The sequence below is a fragment of the Lepisosteus platostomus genome, chromosome 4, assembly GCF_059453375.1.
Source record: "Lepisosteus platostomus isolate fLepPlt1 chromosome 4, fLepPlt1.hap1, whole genome shotgun sequence".
NCBI lineage: Eukaryota > Metazoa > Chordata > Actinopteri > Semionotiformes > Lepisosteidae > Lepisosteus > Lepisosteus platostomus.
Genome location: NC_142614.1, coordinates 24,186,872 through 24,210,980, shown reverse-complemented (window position 1 = coordinate 24,210,980; position 24,109 = coordinate 24,186,872). Strand labels below are relative to the sequence as shown.

Sequence of the window (24,109 nt, the reverse complement as noted above, 5' to 3'; positions counted from 1 at the left end):
GTGGTGTTTCACCAATGTGCATGACTTCCAAACTTGTAGAACAGGCACTCAGTCCAATCCAATGAATCACCAGCCTGCAACAGACACAGATGTTGCCAGTGACCGTTGCCATAAGATGTTAAACATTATCGTGTTGAGAGATAAAGACATTATGCTGACTGAATTTATTATTCTAGTGCAGAACACAGGTCTTAAAACATGGTCAACGTAATGCCATGCCATTCACACCAATAATCTGTTTCCTAAGGTAGGCGTTGATGGTCCCAACCCACTATGCTACCAACACAATAATTGTTCTTTTAAATAGACTTATTGTGTGCGCATGCTCTGTCCTTGTTAATGAGAATGGGAACTCACTGGAAAACCAACACATTTTGCCAGTTTTGCCGGGTAGTTGAAGTCCACGTTGATGCACTATCAGCGGGCTCTGGTGATATTAAGTCATTTCACCTTTGCTAACCATGTGGAAGCACCTACATCAGATACCAGATGAGCTGTATCTGTATCATCATCATCAGCTGAGATGTATCAACTAGATGACTGTAAGAGGGTTTATAGTTCTTGTAGTTGTGTAGTCATCTACTATCTGTTGTTATGAGAAGGTAAGCAAAGTTGCTTATGGGTAACCCACATACTTAGTTCAGGTGGGTAGCTGAACCACCCACATACTTAGTTGGTCTGGATTGACCACATGTGCTTCTTGTCATTTGAAGTCCAGGGATGTTGAATGGATTAAACTTGAATATGTGTTGCAATGATCCCGTCATTAACAATCCCTTTGTTTCCTCTCTCTTATACAGAGCCAAGGTTTTTTTTTACATTCATGACTGGCAAACACAAGTGTCTTCTACTTTATGCAAAGATCACCATGGCATATTCAAGCTTGCAAATACACACTTCTTACTTCTTACTCCCATCCCACTTAATTTTCCACTCAGGAGATAACAAATGTTATGTTAATGTTAAATGGATGTGAGCTGTAACTTTCTAGATGAATACCACAGCCTCTCTCAGGTTACTCAGGTTATGTGGTTAGCAGTTCAAATAATATTAATAATGTGTGAAAATATGTATTGAGTTTCAGTATATTCGCTTTATTATTATTTTATTATAATAATTTTACTGGCTGATTTTTTGTGAATAAATTGGCACTTATTTTTATTTTCCATACATACTGTAATTCAAATACGAAACAAGACCCCCATCGCAGTAACTCCTGTCCAACAATGATCGTACTAACATCCAATTGTTCCGCTAATAAAAATTGTACATAAATGAGGCTGAATTACAGAGTACTAGAGATATATCTTTACATTTACAGACCATGTCTGTATCACCATATCAGCAAAATTCAGAGTGTCCACTGTCTCTCTGGCCAGTCCTATTGCCTATTATTCCAATTTTATGTGATGATACTACAAGAATGAAAGTGCCTAACAAATATTTTTTGTTTAGTACGTTAACCTGTAATACCCATTTCTTTATTTTGTTGGCAAAAGAACAAAACTACAGATTCTAATGACCGATATTAATTTTGAGTAGCAATCCCTATAAAATCAAGACTGTGCAGCAGTGACTTCATCAACAGTTTGACAATCAAAAATTTACACTGGTAATTACAGTAAGTGTTGTTTCATATTTAATACTTTTGTGGCTGTCTAACTGTAAAGATTTTGCACTGCAGGATCCCATTATCTCTCTTCCACTCAGTACTCTGAGGTATTATTAGGAGTTCAGACTGTTTGGATACTATTAAGATACCTATGTTGCACTCACCTTCACTCACTGCGTGAGGCAAGCGTGATGTACTTACTTCACCTTGAAAAACTTGAACTCTGCAGCTCAACTACAAAATTTTATTCTGCCTGAAAGCCTTTCTTAAACCTCTTTAAGAACTTGCAGATCAACCCAAACATAAGAAAAACCTTGAAAATTGTGGTTTCCATCCTCTGTCCTTTCACTACCTTTTTTATTTCTTTCCTGTTTTTCCTTTATCTCTTTCATCTCTGATTTCTTTTTTCTTTCTTCTCCTCTCTTCCTGTTTTTATATTTTTGTTGGATTTATACAGTTTGTTAAGGTACCACGTCTGTCATGAAATGATGATTGTTCACATTGGCTCATCAATGGTACCATGTAATATTCTTTGTTTTTCCTAAATAAACAATAAACTAATTGAACAACAACAAATGTTCAGGATAAATACACAGGACTGAATTTGAATAACATGTTATTTTTTTTGCAACGCCAGCCAAACATTGACCTGTTCAGACATTACATACATTTACAATACATTTGACCATGTTGAACTCTCACTAGTATTTTTCTTTCATTTACAGAATGACTTAATTTTAATTTATCGTTTTATATGCAATTATGTTTTGGCCATATTTTAAATCAAGGATTGGTGGCATGATGATTCAGAATGGAAAGCACAATTCTCTCCCCTGCTGTACAACCATCCTCCTAAAATTTACTTAGCAACCAAATCAATTGTTTATCAGTGTCGAAATCCATTACAAGGAGGTATTTGTTTTCCATCGTGTTCCAACTTGAACAAAAAGATATTTAAAACTGAAAAAAAAACAAATGATGTTTGGCCACTAGAGGACACTCTCTGTGTAATACTTTAAACTGTAGGAAGAGTTTACAAATGAGTAAGGAATCTCAAGAAGGGTTTCAGATACTGTAGGAGTTCTGTTCTTTAAAAAAGAATAGAATTCAATAACAAATTTACTCTTGTCTTTTCTTCCATTGAAGGTGTTTGTGTATTTTTCCACAATCACTGTGTGCAGTTAAAAAATCTTACAGAAGAGAATAGTTCTTTTACAATTCAACAGCTGTGACTTGCTTAGATCACACACTATACCAAAGAAAGTAAGGGCATCACAACCAGGCACTGGCCTAACTAATGGCCAACTATGTAGCAGTCCCCGCAAAGCTGACTATGTACCTGAAGGCAAGAAAATGTCTTTCATCTCAAAATAAGTATTATTTGAATAGATTATTGAAAAAGCTATTTTCAAACATCTGGAATAAAGTAATTAAAGTCTAATTAAGGCTACCCTCTGTCTTTATTAATCTTTCATCAAAAAGGAACTGAACCTCCAATTTTTGAAAGAGCAATTTCCAAAGCCACCTGCTTCTCTTTGTTAATTTCCATTTCCAGTAGGTAATAAATGGCTTCAAATTAAAAATAATAATAATACTTGCTATTAACTTATTAAACTTACATAACATTCTTAAACTGAAAAAAGTATCACATTTTAACAAAGAACTAAGAACAGATGATCAAGTTTCACAGACACACATATAGAATGGGATACCATTACCCAAATATAAACACCATACAGTTCTGATTTCCCATACAATAGTAAGCAGAGGTAGATTTTGTTCTAGAAAGATCTATGCTATGGGATTGTACTTAGAAAACCACGACACGAACCTACAGCAGCAAACAGGAGCACATTGTATCAAGGTGCAAGGAGCCCCAGTAATACATGAACATTGATTCGTTCACTTTGGAGTCCTTTGGAGACGACAACAAAGATGAAGAAACAAAGTGTAACTAATACACAACAATGCAGTACAAGCAAGTCTTTTGAATGTGGGGAGTCATTTCAGCTCAGTGCTAAGCCTTATAAAATTTCACTGACAATGACTGCATTGAAAGATGATTTCAATTTCCTAAGCATTCATCTTTTCCCATTCTCTGGCTTTTATCAGAAAATGAATCTATTCTGTTCCAAAATAATTTAGACTTTTTTTCCATGTTGCAGAATTGATCTGCTTATGTCCACAGATTCCATTGTTTTCAAGTGATGTACATTGACTGAAGTGACTATGTAGAAGATAGCGTAGGGAAGAAGCATTTTCTCTTTTATTCAGTTTCCCTTACTCATCAAAAACTTCATGCAATTCAACACTTGAAATGCAAAATGTTCAATATGTCATCACAAATGATATTGTTTTTTAAATACATTGAACAGATGTGGTAAAGCAATTGTATATGTAATGTATACATACGGGAATTAAATGCGTTAGCATTTCGAAATGACATTTCCTGAGTTAGCTTTCTAGGAAATGGTACACAAACAATCAAATACCTGTCTGTTTAAGCTCCAAGTAGATAGTTGATTAACATAATTTAATGCCTGTCATGAAGGTCTTTTGTCACAAAAAGCTTCAGTTTTGTGCCCCATGTTGTTTCACCTTTCATCCTTCAGCCTATTTTGATTTGTTTTCATAGTACCCACAAACACTCCTGAATAATTTGATGTTACCTGGGTATTTCTCATCTCCTGTGCCAGTTACAGACATTCAGGAATGAAGGAGCTCCTGTAAAATAGCCCTCATTAAAAGAAAAAGAAGCAGGTTGCATCACAATATGCAGCAACAGACCCCAGTAAGTGTAGAGATTTCCCCTCAGAGCACAGAGCTTTGCCTGAGGGCTTTATCTGCATCCCATAAATGTGGATCTGAGGTCTAGGGAGGTCACTGAAGACAGAAGTAGCATATCGGAAGCTGACAAGCCTGTTGATGATGTGAAGCACAAAGGAGAAAACTAATATACTATTCGGTGACGACAGACCTGAAAAGGTTCCAAACAAAAAAAGGTCTTTGTAAAGATAAAATACTAGTAGGATTTGTCATGTTTTTAGATATTTAATATATACAGTACTGTATATATATTTATGGTCTGCAGTAATGAACGTCGTTTCTTGACATGTATATTAGATTTCATAAATGGTTTCTGAGCAGCTCCTAAAATCATTTTGAAACCAAAGCAGTTTTTTTTTTAAGTAACCATTCAAGCAGAAATCTTTTTCTTCATTATACATGACAAATTTGGATAATGACTGTGCACCAGTATATTCAGATGTTTAAGCTTGCTGTCTATACTGCACTTTGTTCCACTGCTGGCTTCGGTAGGCTTATATTTGTTTGAAGCTCAATTTATGAGTCACACAAATTATTCAGTTGATGCTGGGGTTTTTTGTGGGACATGCCTCTCATTGATAACCTCTCTTTTCACAAATGTATTTTAAAAAATGGTGTAAAACGTCTGAGCGGCTGTGCATTAAGGAGATCTCAGTTTTCTTGCTGTGCTCAGGTTCAGTGAGTACTGCATGTAGGGGTCAGATTTCATTGCTTGCTTCTTCATTGGGTTGTGGGAGCTGATGTAGCAGCAGCTGCTGGGCAGGGCTGTTCAGTGAGAGAGAGTGGCAATAACACAGAAAATCCTGCAGTCCAGATCCTGAATGCATCACTTGTCTTTCCAATTACAAAATACCCTGAACCAGATATTAATTTAATAACAAAACACTGAAGGTACCCCTACCAAGGTTCCAACCATGAGCATGGGAGTAGGGTGGCCATGAAACATGACTTGAAGGGTCCTACAGGTGTACGTACCAAAACTCTCATCACCAGACACTGATCCTTTATTTCCCTTAATACCCCCCAACCCCTTCTTCTACATGTTATATCCCAGAATTCGCTGTGTCATAATGCACATCCTTAGGCACATGACCAATCCAGTATAAATGCAGAGGCATGCAGACAATTTAGGTGCTTTGGAGTAAAACTGGTATAGTTTGCACAATGTGCAAAACTGCTATAATTTAAGTCACCGAGTGCTCTCATGATCCTCTTTTTTCTTGGTTTTCCTTTCATAGAACTAACGTATAATTACTATTACATCAAGCTTTTAATTCATAAAATTGGAAGTGGCCCTGCTTTCTAATTATGAAGCAATTAAGCTGTTCCATGCTATTTAATTTACTGGTTACTGTAAACACCAGATTTAGTCACAGACTAACAATTTAACAAGAGACAAAAATGCTTTTAGACATTTTATCTAGACAGATTTAATTTTTGTTTTTACAAGTGGCATCTAGAGAAGTGTTATCTAGTTACTGTGGATTGAAATCCTAATGTAATAAAATTAAATGTAGTTACAAAGTGTAGCTTCGGTTTGTACTGCATCCGTGTGTTACCATAAAAATATTAATTTAGATAATCAACCAGCTTAGCGTTTTAAAAGTCCATTGTTTAAAGTGGACCTGATGGTATCTAATCTTCACCTTTGTGATGGAGAAGGCTGAGGCTTAGTTAAAGCTTCTTCCTTCACTGCAGTAAATCAGACACACCTGCCTTGATTGCCTGATTGGAGGACTCAGGCAGGCAGAAACGGGATCAGCTGACTGGCCCTGTGTTTAATTGGATATTCCTCAGGAGTAGCAGCAGTCAGTACAGTGTATCAGCAGTCAGGAGCAGAGACCAGGGAGCTCTGTCTAAGCTCCTGCAGTTCAGGAGGGAGGGTATGTTTATGGTATTGACTTGAAGGGATTTTAGATAGCACAGGAGTGTTTAACCTCGTTTTCTTAAATGGAGGTTAATTCCACTCTGAAAGTAGAAAAACTGAATGTTTCAGATGTTATACCAGTTCTGGTCCTTCAAGCCCATGTTGCCAAAATATATTTTTTCTTTTCACCTTTTGGTGTGGATTTAACCTCTACTTGTTCCTCTGTAGCTCACACACTGGCACAGCTCTTTTCTCCCCTCCTGCGCAATTCACAAGTGCAAATGAACAATCATTCTATACAGGTTTTTTATATCAAAAATAGCAAAACATTAAAAATACAAACTGGAAGTTGATTAAGCCTTTTTTCCTTTTTAACTTTTGTCATGAATGCTCAGGATGAGACTATCCATAAGAACTGGTTCAGTACTGCATCCATGATTTTGTCAACACATTGCAAGAGGGTTGTATTGTAGGTCATGAAGATATGAAGATTCTTTTCTGGATCATGTTCCACAGAGAGCACTGGGGAATCACCTGACATCTTCTATCAGCTGGCCAATTGGAGGTAGCCAATTGGTCAGGTAACATTTAATACCAGGAAGTGGGCCTTCCAAGTTGGCCATCGACCTTCCTAGCTAGCAGAGCCCTGGTGAGCTGCACCTAAGGGAGCAGAAGGAGGCAACCAACCAACCTATGAGCTCCAGGACAAGACACTAGAGTATTTTTTAAGAACCTTTGAAAGAGACTATGAAAGAGTTTCAGAAAGAGACTGAGTTTTTGGGAAGAATTCATTGTTGACAAGAAAAGAGTTTGGGAAGCAACGTCTAAGCAACTTCGATTCACTGTTAATTTCAAGAAACACGTTTAATGATATTGTTGGATCCACTAGAAACCAACTACCAAACAGATTAGATGGACTGAATGTTCTCCTCTCTTATAGCCTTTATCATATTCTTATGTAGGTTACATATACTGTAACATGTTTGATTACTGCTTGTTCTTATGTTACAATGAAGTCCACCAGCCCCCAAAAAACTGAAAACAGATCCCTTTAAAATAAAAAAAATGGTGTTTTAGTTTAAATTAAACTTAGTTAACAGCAAAACAGCTGGCATGTGGCATAGCGTCTGGAGAAATACACTACTGGCCTTGATCAACATTTGTTTGGCAAAGAAAAAAGAGGGGAGGAGGCATACGATACAGGTAATTGCTACCGCTTAGAAAGCAACTGCACAACATGAGTAGATAAGCCATCAAAGCCAGCAGCGGCTCAAGCAAAATTGTCTGTTGTTCGGTTAGAAGAAAGGATCCGCAGGGGAAAGCCCTTTGCTGTCTGTGTGAAATCTGTTCCAACGGAGTATTCACTTTCACCAAGAGAGGCTTACTGTACTTGGGTTTTGGTCTACCCTTTGTCCCTGCATCACTGTCAGTTTCAACTCAACGGTTCTCCTTCCTAGAGCACTTTAGTATCACACAATAGCCTGCTGTTTCTGTCTGTCTCCTTCACTCTCACTCTGTGAGCTGCACTAGCTGAAAAAGAGAAGCTCTACAGAGGGCACAGAGTTGATTCTTCAGCACAGAGTCTTAATCTGTTCTCTGTGTGGCAGGTTTATGTCAGTAACCTTCATACCAATCAAAAGCACTAGTTTTCAGAAACAGCTATGGCTGACCTGAGCTTTGAAAGAAAATCCATGACATTCTTCTCTGCCTGGATCTTTTGCTTTGTGTGTCAATATTTTACAAGTGAAACCATCTGTTTTGGTATCCTGACAGTTTTGGATAGTGTTGCCTTATCATCCTTCACTACAATGCTGTCTCTGTGCAAAGGTGGATATGTATATGTGCAAAGAACATTACATGTACATGGATTAGTGATTAAGAAGCATGCATAGAATAATTACACTTGCTTGATTTGCCTTTAAGTGGCTCTGCAGCTTGTGAAGCAGTAGGAGAGACAAGACTTCTGATGTTATTTGGATTCCAGCTCAAAAAGTGGTTAAACGTGTTTCCCTTGCTGACAGGGTAAGTGATAAATAAATGAACAGGATGAAGGTGTGCCTGATAAGTACTGTAGTACCTACTGGCTTTTGTATTTAATCAGTCTGTGTGTCACTCAGGCTGGGCACAGAAATTAACAGCAAAACTAACATATGGGGCTGGGCTGGTGCCTAATATATCAGCAGCAAATAAACAGCCCCATCTGTTAATATACCAGTAACTCTGCTATTTATCTTATTGTGGTGTATTGGAAAAGACAGACAACATGCTTGTACTGAGCTCAGTGACGTGCAGCAGGTTATTTTACTTACTTCATGTTGTTAGGGTGTCATTAAAAATGCCAGGTATATTTTATTCTGAATCCTGTAAAGTTGCGAAAGAGAATGCGTATGCAAACCAATATTACTTAAAATTGCAAGAAGAGAAGTCACCCCTTAAACCTTCTGTCATTTATCTGTTACAAAAAAGAAACAGATTCTCCACGCAGAAACAGACAAGGCTCAGTCATAATGTTTACTAAATTTTGCACTGTTTTTATGCTGTGTATTTCATTTTACACTACCAGTAGAACATAGTGGGTATGTCCTTAATTGCCACATTGATAATCCTGTTAAGAGTACAGTACATTATTGTACTCCACATTAACAACACATATGGCTATGGAATCAAGATCTTCTCATATTAAATATATTGTTTTATTCCTGTGTTTACTTGTTTCTCATTGTATTTACAGTATTTTATCAACACTTGGACAGAGAAAACTGCAGCAGAGCAAAGACAGTTGGGGTAATTTTAAAAATCATATTCTAACATCAGCAGATGAATATCTACACTTTAAGAACTTAAAAGAAAGTTAATGTGAATGAAGACTGCAGACTTCATAATGCTCAGAGTAATTCTCAAAACTGAATTATACCTTTTTAACACTACTCCTTACAAAGCCATCCTTTGTTTATTTTATACCACATTGAAATGACCAGGCAACAATAATTTGGAAGTCAACAGAAACTCCTTATTGTAGCATTTCAATTTTGGTTATACCCTTACTAACATCAGTCAACCACAGTTAACAACTGTTCAACTGAACACTACCCTGTTTAATTTTATATCCAACTTACTTTGAATATGATACTGTATATAGACTGTGTACCTTGTTTAGTGCTCATTGCAGATTAAAGCAAAAGTCCTTTCACAAAGCCTATGTCCAGATTAAATATAGAGCACACTTTGTTCCTTCGCAAATTCCAGGAATCCAAGAAATACTGAAAAACAGAATTGCAGATTTGGTTATTGTCAGAATCCTGTCTCAATCAAGTGAACAGAAAATGGTATACAGTAGCATATGATAAAAGGCAACTGAAGAAACTTACTGAAAATCTTAAATGGTAAAACATTTGAAATTAAAAAGCTACATGTTTACCAGAATAATGGATGAAAATCTACATCACTTTGCAATAGAGAGCACTAGACAGTAGCATGCACTTGGTTGGGCTATTGGTGAATTCCTGATAAAGTCAGCAAGATTTTAGTGCTTTTGCTCAATTTCACTGAGGCGTAATAACAATAGATTCATAAGAGCTTATTTGTCTTGAAGTTTTATACACAGTTTGATTTTAAAACCACATACTGTATATGGATGTTTGCCCATTATACCTTCCAGCATGTAGGGGCACCAACGTCCTGTTGCTGTAACATTAGTTTTTTACAGGACTGGATTGTTAGCCTCGTGCCCAACCTCCAACATGGAGGACCTGGTGCCAGACATGGGACACAAACCCACAGCCCTGAGATTGTGAGCCTCATGCTCTACCAACAGAGCTAGTTGGGGCCTAAATCACATATATGACCAGGAAAAAAATGAATTCAATTTAAAAATAAAAAATTCTTCAGATAGAGGGGTTTTCTGCACAACAACACTTGTAAAAATGCCAAGAGTCTTGTAAAACTAGGGTTTTAAAATTGGTTGTTTAAAGGTTTTAGCAAGTTACTTGTTACCTCAATGTAGGTTATAGACTAAAATTATTTGGTATAGTATTGACCAGCATCTATATTAAACGTTTGGAATTTTATTAACAAAATACCAATTTATTGTTTTTTTATTTCTGCATTTTACATTTGCTTGATTAAATTAATTATTATTATTGATGTAAATATAAAGTTAACATTGGGACTCAATCCTCACTTCAAATTACCACATAGTAATATACCACATAGTAATTCAAAGCTGTTACTAAATGAACAATATATTTTAAACGTTCCTAAATTACAGCTACATTGCTTAAACGCTGGTAAGATAAAGGACAACAAATACTGGTATTTTCAGTTAACTCTTTCTGTGTGTAGGTGTGTAATTTTTCATCGTTGTAATTTTAATTTCAAATCACAAAAGTAAATGTAGGAGTGGAACGGAGCGCAAAAAATAAATTAAGAAATGAAATCGTGCAAAAAAAAAACTGCGTTTAAATTCAGCGAGGAGTGTACTGATGTGTGTATGCGGATAATTTATAATAGTAGGTACTATTTCCATACAAAGAGGAACCCCACGCGCAATACAACCACCGGCGAATCTCATTGGCTACCCCGGGTGTCACAGGAAGCCAGGTCTTTAACTCAGGTATCCCGTGATTGGTCCGCTCTCTCTTTGTCTGCGAGGCAGCTGCAGGATCTTCTCCACATTTGAATGTATAGGGGATTGGAAGGGACCCTTTCCATGGGCCATCTGTTATACAGGCTGCAGTACTAACAAAGGTTCCCAGGATGGTTTTAGTGCATGTTGGATATCTGGTTCTTCCTGTTTTTGGCTCTGTAAGAAATAGAGGTATTGTTTTTTTTTCTTCTTCTTTTAACCCGACGTGTAGCTATGTTGCGATTCTTGTTAGGCTTTGAATATAATGTGGTGTAAAATCAAGTTTGCGCAAGATTAGTTTTTATATGCCCGTGTTAGGCGAGTGTAACGTGTGGCACGTTTAACCATCTGCTTGTTGCCTTCCTAATTTGTAAGCTCTGAAAATGGATCTTTGCACAGTTTTTTACGTTATATATAGCTACATGTTTTTCGTAATTTAATATACCAGTCCTAGCGTAACAGTTGTGAGAAATACCGGATTTCTTCTAGTCTAAATGTTAGATTTGTTTTATATTGAGGTTTTTATTCAGGAGTTAAGCCATTCAATTTATGTATTTTGAAATACGATGCGTTCACTTTTGGTCTTCTACCTACGTATAATATGCAATTTGTCAAAGTGGCTAAAAAACACGTAACCGCTTAGCCTGTTGGGGGCAAATTTTATATTATCTGGTTTATGCACCTTAGTAATCCGTTCCTCAAACATTCTGGCAATAAACACGGTCTTTGTGTTCTGGTGTTGCAAGTACAAGAACACTTCTTGGCGTCTGAGTAAAATAAAAAGAACAAACCGTACTGTTATGGTTTAAAGTAGCGTAGAAAGTGGCGTTTTTTCGTTGCTTTTGTTGTTCAGGTCAGGCTGAATCGAGCTACAGAATTTGCAGACTAGCCTCCATTATTATGCAGTATCTGTGTTGATTATGTAATAATAATATGACGTGCCTTAAAAGACATACAGTAGCACCAATGATTTCATTGTGTTTTTATTTCTGTTCTTTTTTCCTGTTTCATAGTATCGAGGCTGGCTCTACATTCTGCATTTATCAGATCTTTGTCCCCCCCTTCATTGTGTAGCTAATGGTCATCTGCTGCTGTGTGGTGTGGCCTCTGCCTGTACTCTGCATTTAGCTGTATTGTGAATCCCTTCTTCCTCATTTACTCCTTCCATCAGAAGACGACATTGGCATTAAAAACGAGAACTCACTCAGTCATGCAGCATATCCTCGTGTAAATCAAGAGACTAAAAAATAACACCTCCTATAGAAAACCTTTTGTCTTTTTTCTGTCAAGTTGCTGTATAGTAAATAACCCATTGTAGCATTAGAAATTAAAACAAATGTCATTGTGTACCTCCCATCCAGTCTTTAAAGACTACATTATGCTGTAAATTCCTATAAAGTGGACACATTTTGCCATAGTTCAAAGCAATATTTCATCAAACACTAGGTTTTGTTACATATTCGTCTCCCCTTTCTCCGACCCTTTGAAGGTGCATTGTACTGATAAATATTTTGTAATTGGCGTTTTCTCCGATTTTTCTCTTTAAAAAAAATACTTTATTTTGTGGCAGTTTTGCCTTCGCACGCACAATTTGCATTCATTTGCTTTGAATATTTAAATTTTGCAAACGATTTGAGGCACAGTGCACTGTAATGGTATACTGCACCTGTCACGGAACGCTAAAATGGACAGTCGTTATCTGGGAGGGTTTTCTAAACCCGTTCCTTTGAAATTTAAACGATTAAGAGACGTGTTTTATGATTACGGACTTCAACAATAAATTTGAATATATTCTAAGGAATATGGGAACCCTTGTCCAGTTTTCAAATTACGAACAAATTATTTGTACTTCACCGAAGCAATACAAAATGCTGTCCACTTCACAGGGATGATTATCCTGCACTGCTATAGAAATCCTCTTTCTTAGATTCAATAATGTCTCTATATTCTTTGGTTGTGGTTCTTTACCTTTTGTTATTGTTTTAGAATTTAATGCATGTTTTTATTTTTATTTTGTTTTACATTGAATAGCAAATTCCAATGTAATCTTTCTGTAGAAAAGATGTACCCTGCTGTACTGTAATGTGCTGTAGCATATACACATTTGCTCATTGGATGCTGCTTTTGTTCTGTTAACCCTATACTGAGCATGGTGGCCCTTGCCTTTGATCGTTTGCATGAAATTATTATTATTACACAGTTCCACGTATACTAATATCTTTCAATAAAGAATATAGTATTTTCCTAACCTTCAGTGTGCTTCTTGCTGATTTCCATTTATTGTCTTACCCTGCTGTGATCAAGACAGCCTATCTCCTTTCTTTTCTCCACTGTGAGGCCTGAATGAGCTCATGTTTACAGTCGTCTGTGGTAGCCGTTTTGAGGCACTGAAAGGTGCAGTAATGTTTAGGAATAATTCAAAACAAATCGGCCTGACTAAGTCTTAACTGCGGGGAAAAACAATAGGAATGTGGATGATATGCTATGAAAATGATGAAAACAGTTGCCACTCTTAATATTTACCACCACCCCTATAACATTACATTATGTTCCTTTTTGTTGGAGTATAAACAATTAGAAATATTTAATCTGTTACTGCAAATTTTGATGACAGTCATGCAATTTCTCTGTGCATGAATCATCTTCAGCTACAATTGACCAGCCTAATTTCCTATCTGCAATCTCAGAAATGCTGTAACTATAGGACATAATATAGGAATTCTAATTCATATGAGAGTGCTGTTAAATAGTACAGTATTTGTAACATTAGCCTTAGGTTCATAAGTGTGAAGCTATGCTCCTTTGAAACTGATGGATCATTTCCCTTTGAAGTTTAAATTTCTTCCATATTGGTTTTATTAAGGATTACTTGTGCTGCTAGTTATTTCTACTTTGTTTTGAAAATGAATTAGTTTTTAGGCAAAGTGAAAAGGCTGTAAACTGCACCTTTTTGTTTCTCTAACACAACATGTTTATTGATACAAGTGCGATGTAGACTTGGCATTTTTTTTATCTGAATTCAAGAGACGTTAAGGACATCCTAATAAATGAATGTGACAGAATCCTTATTATATGAATGTTAGGCATTTCAGCTGGAGGAAAAGCAAATGGTTCTTTAATGTTGATAAGTAGGACAGCAAAATACAATTCTTGGATCTCACGGAGTCCTGTACATGATAGATATCACTTATCTCTCGAATGAAGTTCCGTAAGAAAAGGTTTATTTAACGCACAGCTTTATTCATAAAGCGTTCACTACTTTGCTGATCGAGTACATTTCTTTCAATTAACAAGCTTATTACTGTCTAATGCTTTGTGAATGGTGTCTGGTGCATTGCTCTCTGTTATAGTATGATTGTTTTCTGAAAAAAAAAAGAAATATTTGAAAATATTTTTCCCTTGTTTAAAATATTTCCAAAATGAAATATAGATCATTTTAAAGAAAACCTTTAGCAATCTTTTGTATCTGGACAACTGAGAGGGGTGCATTTTAAGGCAAACATTGAGATTAAGGCAGGCACATTGGTTGATAACATGTGCCATGCATTTTAAAAAGACAGACAGATCGCTGCTTTAAGAACTCTTTTGTGTCTTGTGCCTATATAATTTATTTTTCATCAAGCACTTGCAAAATTCTTTGTTTTCTTATGACCCAATTTTGTGTGAGAAGATATGTAGAGAGTAATAGTTTACTCATTTACTAAGGGTATAATTCCCAGGGGTACACAAATGTGAAGCTTAAAGCCTCAAATTAAAAAAAAGTGCTGTACCTATGAGAGCACCTGCTCTGTTTGAAGTCTACACTGAATTAAATTTTTCCAAGATATATTTAACCCAGTACTGTAAAATTAAAACAAAGCCGTTCCTTGCACAATAAAAACTGGGAAAAGTAACAACATTCCTTGACTTTCTAGTAATAAATTTACCAGTGTTCATTTACTAATATCTTTAATGCAATTTTCTGTATTGGGTCCTAAAATTGTTTTGTCTTACTTCTGAACTTTGAATTTGGCATTTCATTAGTTTTTACTCCAGAGTTTTCTTTTTTTTATGGAAATTAAGATACGCTTGACATGCTCAGGTTAGTTTTATGTATCTTTTTAGATGTATGTGTTCTAGTAAATTTTTTTCCTCATATTAAAAGGAAGGCTTGTTTAACAGAAAAAAATTTGAACTAAACATATGTTATAAAGTACTTTTTTATCATTTTCTTTACTACATTAAGCGCAAATAAGTAATTGGAAAAAAGCAGGAGTTGAACATGGACCTAGTTTAAATGAGCAAGAATATAATCAATGTTAATTCAAAAGAAAATCGTTGGTACTGTACATCCTACTATAATACACAACACAATTTAGGTGAGTCCAAACTGTTCCAAAAATTTAGCAGGCCTCTCAAATGACAGCGTAAGGCTTTGTTTGAAAAAATATGCACTGAATATTGGTGCACCTGTTATTGTCACTGAAATGTGAGCCGGAATCAAAATATACTATTGATTAATCTGATTTCGTATCTCAGCATAGTTTGTACTTTCCTGGTGTTTTGCTGTAATAGAATGTTTCTCAGCAAAATACTTATATTTCCTGCTGTAAGTATTCCAGACATTCTGTTACACAATTTCAGAAGTCTGATGCCTTTTGTTTTTTTTTACTCAGTCCAGCATTGTTATTTTTCTGTGAAGCTCATCCCATAGATTTTCAGCACGTAAGGTAATAAGGTGAAGTGACTGGCAAATCCAATGCCTTGGTTTCAAAAAGACGTTCTTCTTTCTCAATGAAGTAATTAAGGTTTAATTTGGCTGTGTGTTAATACTTGCTACCATGCTTGTTTATCCACAAGTCATGTTCTTGAGGGAACTGCATGATGTTGCAGACTTTTTGTGCTACAGCAAAACAGCTCTCTACCTTATTGTGAGCACCATTGTGTTCTACTGTAGGTGCTACATGGTATTTTGACAGTCCCTCTCGTTTTTGTCTTCTCACGGACTGTTTCCTCCTGGAGCTGAAAAGCTCATGTTTGTTTCCTCTAGCCTTCAAGCTGTTCTTGGTTGCTCTTTTGATTAGTCTTTATGGTTTTGTTCCATGCGCTGTGGGCAATTTCCTGATCTGAACCATTTTATAAACTGTAACTCTCCCCACCATGCTAAAACCTCTTAAGGTGTGTCTTCACTAGTTGTGTGGATAGGGAAAGCCATGACATGCAATTAAAAATCCGTAGCAAGCCCATTGGTGGTTGGGGAATGCTTAGCTTTGGACTGTAAAGAGTTCCTTCTCTTAATTGTTTCTTGTATTCATGTTTCTGCTTTGGACATTTATGTGTGCATAGCTAGTTTTTCTGTGTCTTTTAGGGTGCGGCATTCTGCTTTAAAAAAGCAATGGGAAACATTGTTTTTCTGTCCAACAGCACCCTTTCTTGTGAAGGGTTAATGTATATAAATTGTAATATTTTATCTACTTCCTTGGAGGCTTGTTAACTCTCTGAGAGTACATGTCTCTGTAGTACACAGCCAGGGATGTCATTTCAAAGGATCAACAACTGGCTCGTGCTGTGGATGCAGTATAAATTTGTGGGTTAAAAGATATCTTTTTAAATGTACGTTCATTATTGATCAAAGATAAATGCTGGGTGCAATGCAAAATGTAGAAAAAAGGGTTTTGGAAATGTAGAGGATAAACCCTTTATAATAAGATTTTTGTGTTGGATTTGCTGTCTGGCCATTAGTATGGTTTCTTGCTATCCTATAGAGAAATGGGTAAGCTTAATAAAGAGCAAAAATGTTTCCAAGTAGTTTGGAGAATTTCTAACTTTATTTTCTTCTTTTATACCACAATATTAGAATTATTCTCCTGCCACATTTGTTCAGGAATATTTTAAAAGAACTACAAAGCAATAATAAAAGTGTCTAAACAATCTGTAGTCATTTGTGTCAGAACAATCACACTGATGAAATCTCCTTTATATCCGTAAAATCAGCAATCACATCTCATTAAAATAATTAAGGCCAACAGACCATGCATGGCTGCATTGCGACAGGGTGTGGGCTTAAGTTATAGATAACTGAACAGAAATATTAGACATGTCTACAGCTCTTAATTTTTACTCAAATATGATATTATTGTTCTTAAATTTTTACAGCATGCATAGACCGGGCAGACATTACGTTTTGAAGGTTTAGCTACTGAAATAAGGTTGCAGATCTTCTCTTTCTTAGTGGTTGAGTAATAGAATGGTGGCATAGTGGGGAGGGTTACAATATAGTATGAGGCAATAAAAATGGTAATTGGAAACAGTATTCATCTGTTGCATTTTTATTGCCTCTCTCTATATAATACAACAGATCATGAATAGAAGGAAGGCATTTAGTTCAGAAAAAAATGTTTTTCATTCATTGAGCCACAGTGTAATATTAATGTGTTGCCCCTAGTGATTGAATGACAGATATTGGAGTTTGCTCATAATTTTAAGGTCTTTATTAACCAGATATAGGGTTGAACCCTCTCACTTTAGCCTAAAAGATGTTTCTAATTTAACTTTTAGGCTTAGAACTTAGTAAGTCCCACCTGCTGTTGTCATCATCCAAGAACAGAAATGTGTCTGGTAGCTTTCAGGCTCATATTACATTTTGTTAATTCGTTGCCAATGTGTACATGCACTACATTTATATATGAAATGGAAATGGGGTACTGTATTTCTTTCAGTTATTTAATTATTTGTGTTTTTCTGTGCACATGTAACACAAGGGTTAAAAACGACGAGACTGAAACAAGCTGTGTTGCAAGCAGGAATCTTTAATGTTTATATATAGCAAAGACTGGCCACACAGTAATTGGTCTGTTTGCTTATTAACTTTTATTAATGGTACCAAAGCAATAATGGCATTCTTATTTTGTTTAACTTGGTTAAGTACAGGTTTGTTTAAATATACCAATATTTTAAATTAATACATAAAATATATCTATTCAGAAGTATTTGATCTAAATACTGTATATACATTAAACACCTGGTAATGTACCCTTTTGCATTTAGATTTTTGTATCTGTTTCTTTTCTTGGGGAAACTCGAGCCTTCTTTATACTACTCAGTAGCTCCATTGTGTTCACATTTCAGATTGTTCTTTTTTGAAAAAAAAATTCTAAACACGACTCGGTATGATTCATTGGTAATGGCCAAAACTATATGAGATGTGTGGTTCACAGCACAGTCCTGCCCAGTTTGTTTGGTAATGAGTAAAATTTGGCATATTTAAGCTTTTGATATGTCACAAAATTATTTATCAAAATATTTTTGTTGACCTTATCCATTTAAAACATAAGCATGAAACCTCAGATTAAGGAAGATCTGTGAATTTGAATCTCATATGTTAAATGCTATTAGTGAAATGTCTTGGCGTTGTTGTTTTTTCACGTTAGCCATCTAAGGAATGCTTGTAAAAGATCATTACTGAAAATCAGTGTCAAAACCAGAATAATCCTGAATAATATGAGACAGAATAAATTATCCTCACAAGCCATATTGGCCTGGGTTTAATCAACTCTGATAGATGTAGGGCTCTACTAAGATCTAATGTCTTGTAACTCACTGGGATTCTGTTGGACTAATGACAGTTACTGTATCTAGCATTGTTTCTGGTGCTGTTGGTATGATTCAGTGTCAACAGCATAGCCAGACTGCTGAGAACCAACTGACTTGGTTCCAACACACAGCCATCCAAATTAAATGAATGCAAACCAGCTCAGCAGCTGGTTGGGAGCTAATTGTTAATTAGAAGGACATTGTCTTAATCTTGCAGTTGAGTCAAGACAATCTTCTATTACAATTATCTGTATTTCCCTTTTAATGCTATAAACTTTTGCAAGCAATTGTGGAAGAAATTATATTATTATTATTATTATTATTATTATTATTATTATTATTATTATTATTACGAAAAGACCAAAGCAATCTGTAGAGGTAGAGGCAAACATTAGGCTCCAAATGGAGAGGTCTTTAGTTTATGAAGCATTGGTTTACAGATTTTGAAACAGTTTCCTACTGTTGTCATGCAGAAATTTAATGAAATATTTTTGGACTCTGCACTAGAAAAGATTAAGAGTTCTGTATTGTATGTGAAACATCTTCAGAGTTCTCTTGATCATTACCACAGGGAATACAGAGAGCTTTGTATTAATCCCTGTTATACCATTGCTAACCTATTATTTCCACTGAATGCTGTTTTGCATTACTAAGATTAAAATAGACCAGAGCTGTGAATATGTGGCAGAATGAACCACTGAAATATGATGGTGGCTTTTTATGATCACTTTTCAATTTGACAGGAAACCGCAAAAGGCCCCCAAATAAACTGCACTGCGGAAATCAATTTACCTTAATGGATATTACATAAGAAACGCTGAAGAATTGGTGAAATCTGCCGTCACAAAATGGGTTTTCTTTACTTTTAAAAACACATGCTTAATTTTATTTAAAAAACAAGAAACACAGGGAATATTGTTAGCATAAATTTGGTTAGAATCCTGAGAAAATTTAAGTATATTGCTTAAAAATAATTTATCTTTAAAACTCCTGTTTAAGTAGAAAGATATGTTATATACAATGTATGTATATAGATCTTTATTTTGAACAATTCAAAGCAAAACTTTTTGTAGAAAAAAAATTCGACATGTTATATCACCTTGAGCAGATTCAAGACTTGAATTTACTTATTACTACGTACAATGCCCAGTCAATCTTGAGACATAAATGAAAGGATTCTTTAAATTAACATAATTCTAGGACTGTCTTTTGAGTATCCCTCTGAGATTTTAAAATTTATAAAGTTTCCATAGTTAACAAAAGTTTTTTTTCTTTTGAAGGTTGCAATAATTGATATTATTGAATAATGCTTGCCTTTTTCTGACATACATAGTTACAGTACTAAAGGTACTGGAATTTGTGATTAAATCTAAAATATAATGCTGCATATTAAAAAAAATCTTAGTTAATCTATATACAGTATGCTTGAGAAGGCAATGATTTTTTCTTTTTATAATCAGAATCATTTTAGAAAGCACAGCTTAAAAACCATAAGAGACAGTTAAACATCTTGGCACTAACCCAGGACTTTTCACATTTAACAATATTTTAGCCACCGAACTATGGACCTTCCTGCCAAGAACTTGTGGTTTTTTAGATTTAGCAAACAGGAACAATACGCAATGCTTTTCTGACATCTTCCCATGAAAAGTTCATGTATATCAAGGTTCATGTATATCTCCCACCAGACTCCATGTTTTTTAGACACATCCTTTAATAAGATCTTTACTTGTTCCTTATTATGACTTAATACTCTCTTTAAAATGATCAGATTTGAAAACATGATTTTTCCTGACAAGTGTGAATTGAGCAGTACTGTGTACCAGTATGCAGGCCTGCTGCTTTCTTCCATGAAAAGAAAGTGACCGGAAAAGCTTGTGTTAAAATGATATTTGAAATCTGAGAGGTATTTAAGAGTGTGGTTACACGGTCAGAGGACTTATGTATAAACTATTATTAGCACTGTTCATTTGATACCTTTGTCTTCCTTCATGTTTTGAACCTTTCTTCAAACTACGTCGACCTTTAAATACGGCTTTCCTTGAATCCTCCAATACTTTACTCATATATCATGCCTTAAAATAGTCTTATTTTGTATTCCAGTTAAAGAAGCAAATATATACATCAACCTTGCTTTTCATGGGAAGATGTCAGAAAAGCATTGCGTATTTTTCCTGTTTGCTAAATCTCAAAAACCACAAGTTTTTAAGATTTGAGAAAGAAGCAGAGATCGAATCCTCCCAGTTTAAGAATTTGAAAGTGCCTCCAATTTAGCTATCACACATCCTTGTTTTGCAAAGAATTAGTAACGTGTTTAAACATAAAAAGAAGGCTGTGTTACTGGGACATTAGAATATATCTAATACATTTTATGCAGTGGCATTTGACGAAGACTTTCCTTATACATTCCAATCACTAAAACCCAAGACAGCTTCCTTAGAACTGAGATCACAGGAAAACTGGCATGTTTACAGAATTATATCAGATACATCCTCAACAAATTTAAGTGGTGGGTGAGGCAAAATAATTGCAGCTGGAGAAATTTCTGAAAATGTGTTGAGGTATAAAAAAAAATTAAAGGTTAATATTAAAAGGTTAAAGGCCCATAAGCATAACGTAAAATTCATTTCTTTATTGATGTTCTTAATATAAATTTTAGTTCCCCTTTCAGATCTCTTTAAGTCAAAGCCTGATTTGTTTGTTCATCCTACAAGGAAAACTGAATTTCAGATTTAATTAGCTTTATTGATTTATTTGATTTCACTTCAAAATTATTTAATAATTAGTAATTGTAAGCATATGTTGATTCAGTTACGCCAAATTATGGTTCCACTATGTACCACTAGCCATATAGCGGTAAGTTTCCAAAAACTCACATTTATTTATTTTAATACCCATGTTTTAAAGACATTCATAGCCTTCAATGATTTGTATTAAGTACAATACAACTGATGCTAATTGCAGTGTGACCAGACAAATCATTTTAAAAGATGAATATTTCATTTTGATAAGTGCAAAATAGAAGTGCATCGTCATAACTTTGTTTTCTGTTATTACACATATCAGATACAACCTTTTTGTCATTCATCTACATTATTTACTAGATTAGGATTGATAACTGGATTTGACTGTTAGATTTCCTGTTTGAGAACGAATCAGATGGATGCATGTTAATGGCCACACTGATGTGGCTTCTCGAGTTGTTAAACAACAGGTTGCTTGAAAACACATTAAAGGAAAAACATTAATGCCAAACCCCCCAATGCAGGCCTTGAAATCATGTTGTTTTTGACTTTTGTAGCCCATATCGAACGAGGGCTTGTGTAGTGGTTTATGAGAGGCAATGGATGTGTCATACCCCCAGCAGGGTGGGTTTCAGCCAAATGATTGTGAGTACCACTGACAGATGAGGTCAGAGAGAGGCAACAGCATGTTCTGAATTCTCTCAGGGGTAGTTGGGCTGGCAGCCCATCTCTTGCTCATTTATTTTTCTGCTTTTGCTCAGGTGAATGCTGTTAACTAATGAATTTTAACCTTGGGTCACCTTGACAGTCTTTCATGTCCATCCAGTAAATAGGAAGAACTTAACCCCTGTTCTCAGCACACTAGCAGGAGATGGTGCTGCATTTGTTGAGGAACAGAAAAACTGGAATTTCATTTGACTAACGTCTTGAACTTGGAACGTTATAGCTATTGCCTTTTTTGTTATTCTTAGAATTGTATTTATTTTTTAAACAAAAATGCAAGCAAATAATGAAATATAGCGTTATATTATTACAGAATGAAGAAGGAGGCAAGGCTTAATTTGTAACCTGAATCCATATTTTCCTACACCTAATTCCTGCTTTTTGCCTTGACCCATTTTTCAGTCTTCCAGAATATTGCTTAAACTTCATCTTAACCGGTCAATATTTCTTAAATACTCATTATCTTTAATGAAGCTTTTATATTTAAGTTCCAGAACAAGTGTAGGCTGACAAAAATGTTGTGGAAGAAAACCCAGTTAATTACATATTAATCTTTTTTTCTTCACATAAGATGTAGTTGTTAAAGGCTGTACTTGTGAAGCAGAACACTCACTACAATAAAAACCAGGAGCAGTCATTCGAAAGACAAAAACCATGCCATTTGAAGAGGTAATACTTTAAACAAAGGAAAAAGCTTTACGAGTCCCAAGTATGGAAGAAATATATTTTAAAGTTAAGTGGAAGCTTAGAATTCCACCCAATTACTTACGGAACTGCAAAACAGAAAATGAACAGATATATTAAAATTCCAAAAGATAAAATGTACCTGTGTTATTTATATGCTTGCAAAAGCTTATGAGAGCTTATACAGATAAAGCTAGATAAAGCTAAGAAGAGATTGCTGAAAACAAGTGTTCTAAAAATAGACATGATTGCATATCAGTAAATGAGTAGCTGGTCCAGACACATGGCATGACAACTATGTTATTGGTTTATTATGGTAGTTATCTTTTAAACACAGATAATGTCAACATCGGAAAACCTAGCCAGACATTATAGGTGGATATTCTTATTTTAGGGCAATATGCAAAAAGGTTTATTTTTGTCAGTATTCCATTTTTTTATGAGATGAAACAGCATGCAAGAATGTAATTTGCACATCCCTTGCCTTGATTTAAGCATTATCTCTTAGGAATGCTTCCTGCCCTGATCTACATAGCTCTTCCTCCAAATGGTATAAATTCCCCTATGTCAAAAGGCTGGTACCCTATTGTGGGAGAACTCGTTGCCTGTTGGATGTTCTAGGGAGTTATGTCACTGTAAACATGCTCACAGATGAACCCCGTTACACTAGTATCACATATTTCTGGAACAGTAACAATACAATTGGGTCACTGAATTTATTGCTTCTATTGTCATTGTGTTTCCCGAATAGGCCAAGTTAAGCCTCCTACCATGTAACATACAACACATTATTGAAATTTGTTTTTAGTAGCGGTGACATCACTAAAATTAATCAAATAAAATGAATGTTCTGTATTCATTCTATATTCTGGATTCATGCCGTGTACATGAAAACACCAGTATGTTTCCTATTGAATAATAATTGCTGAACACTACGCATATATCATAGAGACTGCTCCTCCATCAGATTTAATCACAGATATATTGTAGGCATGGCTAAAATACAGTTCAGAAAAACACTACAGCCTGCCTATTGCTATTAACATGCAGTATAGATTGTGAAATAATACATCTAGACCCCTCCTGCTATAAAGTATAGTACCAGTAGTAATCATTTTTGCTTGTCTTTGAGACAAAAACAGCTCTGTGTGTAGAGTGATTAAATTAAGGTGTCACTCATTTCAAGGCAGATCTGGGAATGCCATGCAGCACCGGAGAGACATCTATGCAATAATGACTGCATTACCATTACGAAGCATCTTGCAAATATACAGTATGGGTATTGCTACATCATTATATTTCAAAGCTGGACTGAGTCATAACAATAACTGACTCTTCGAAATCCTCTTGCTGTCTCTCATTTAATGAGAATTAATCAAAACATTTGTTTTCTAAGAAAACGTCAATACCTTTAAAACAAAAAAAAAACTGATATGCCACTAGAGACACATGGTCAA

At 35.3% G+C, this 24,109-nt stretch overlaps 1 protein-coding gene across 2 annotated transcripts in view; it reads left to right on the top strand.

Annotated features, from left to right (window-relative positions):
* The first annotated feature begins 10,740 nt into the window (after positions 1 to 10,740).
* LOC148672999 (E3 ubiquitin-protein ligase ARK2C-like) overlaps positions 10,741 to 24,109 on the top strand; it is a 37,567-nt gene continuing 24,198 nt past the window's right edge. Inside the window, exons 1-2 of one of the 2 annotated variants that reach the window (XR_015935907.1) lie at positions 10,741 to 11,121; positions 11,943 to 13,177. Coding sequence is in view for 1 of the 2 variants with exons in the window: in XM_088629123.1 (XP_088485249.1) it covers positions 11,061 to 11,121 (61 nt within the window). In the remaining variant the exon portion in view is untranslated. Of the gene's footprint in view, positions 11,122 to 11,942; positions 13,178 to 24,109 lie in introns of those variants that run through there. The other variant, XM_088629123.1, reaches the window with a different exon arrangement.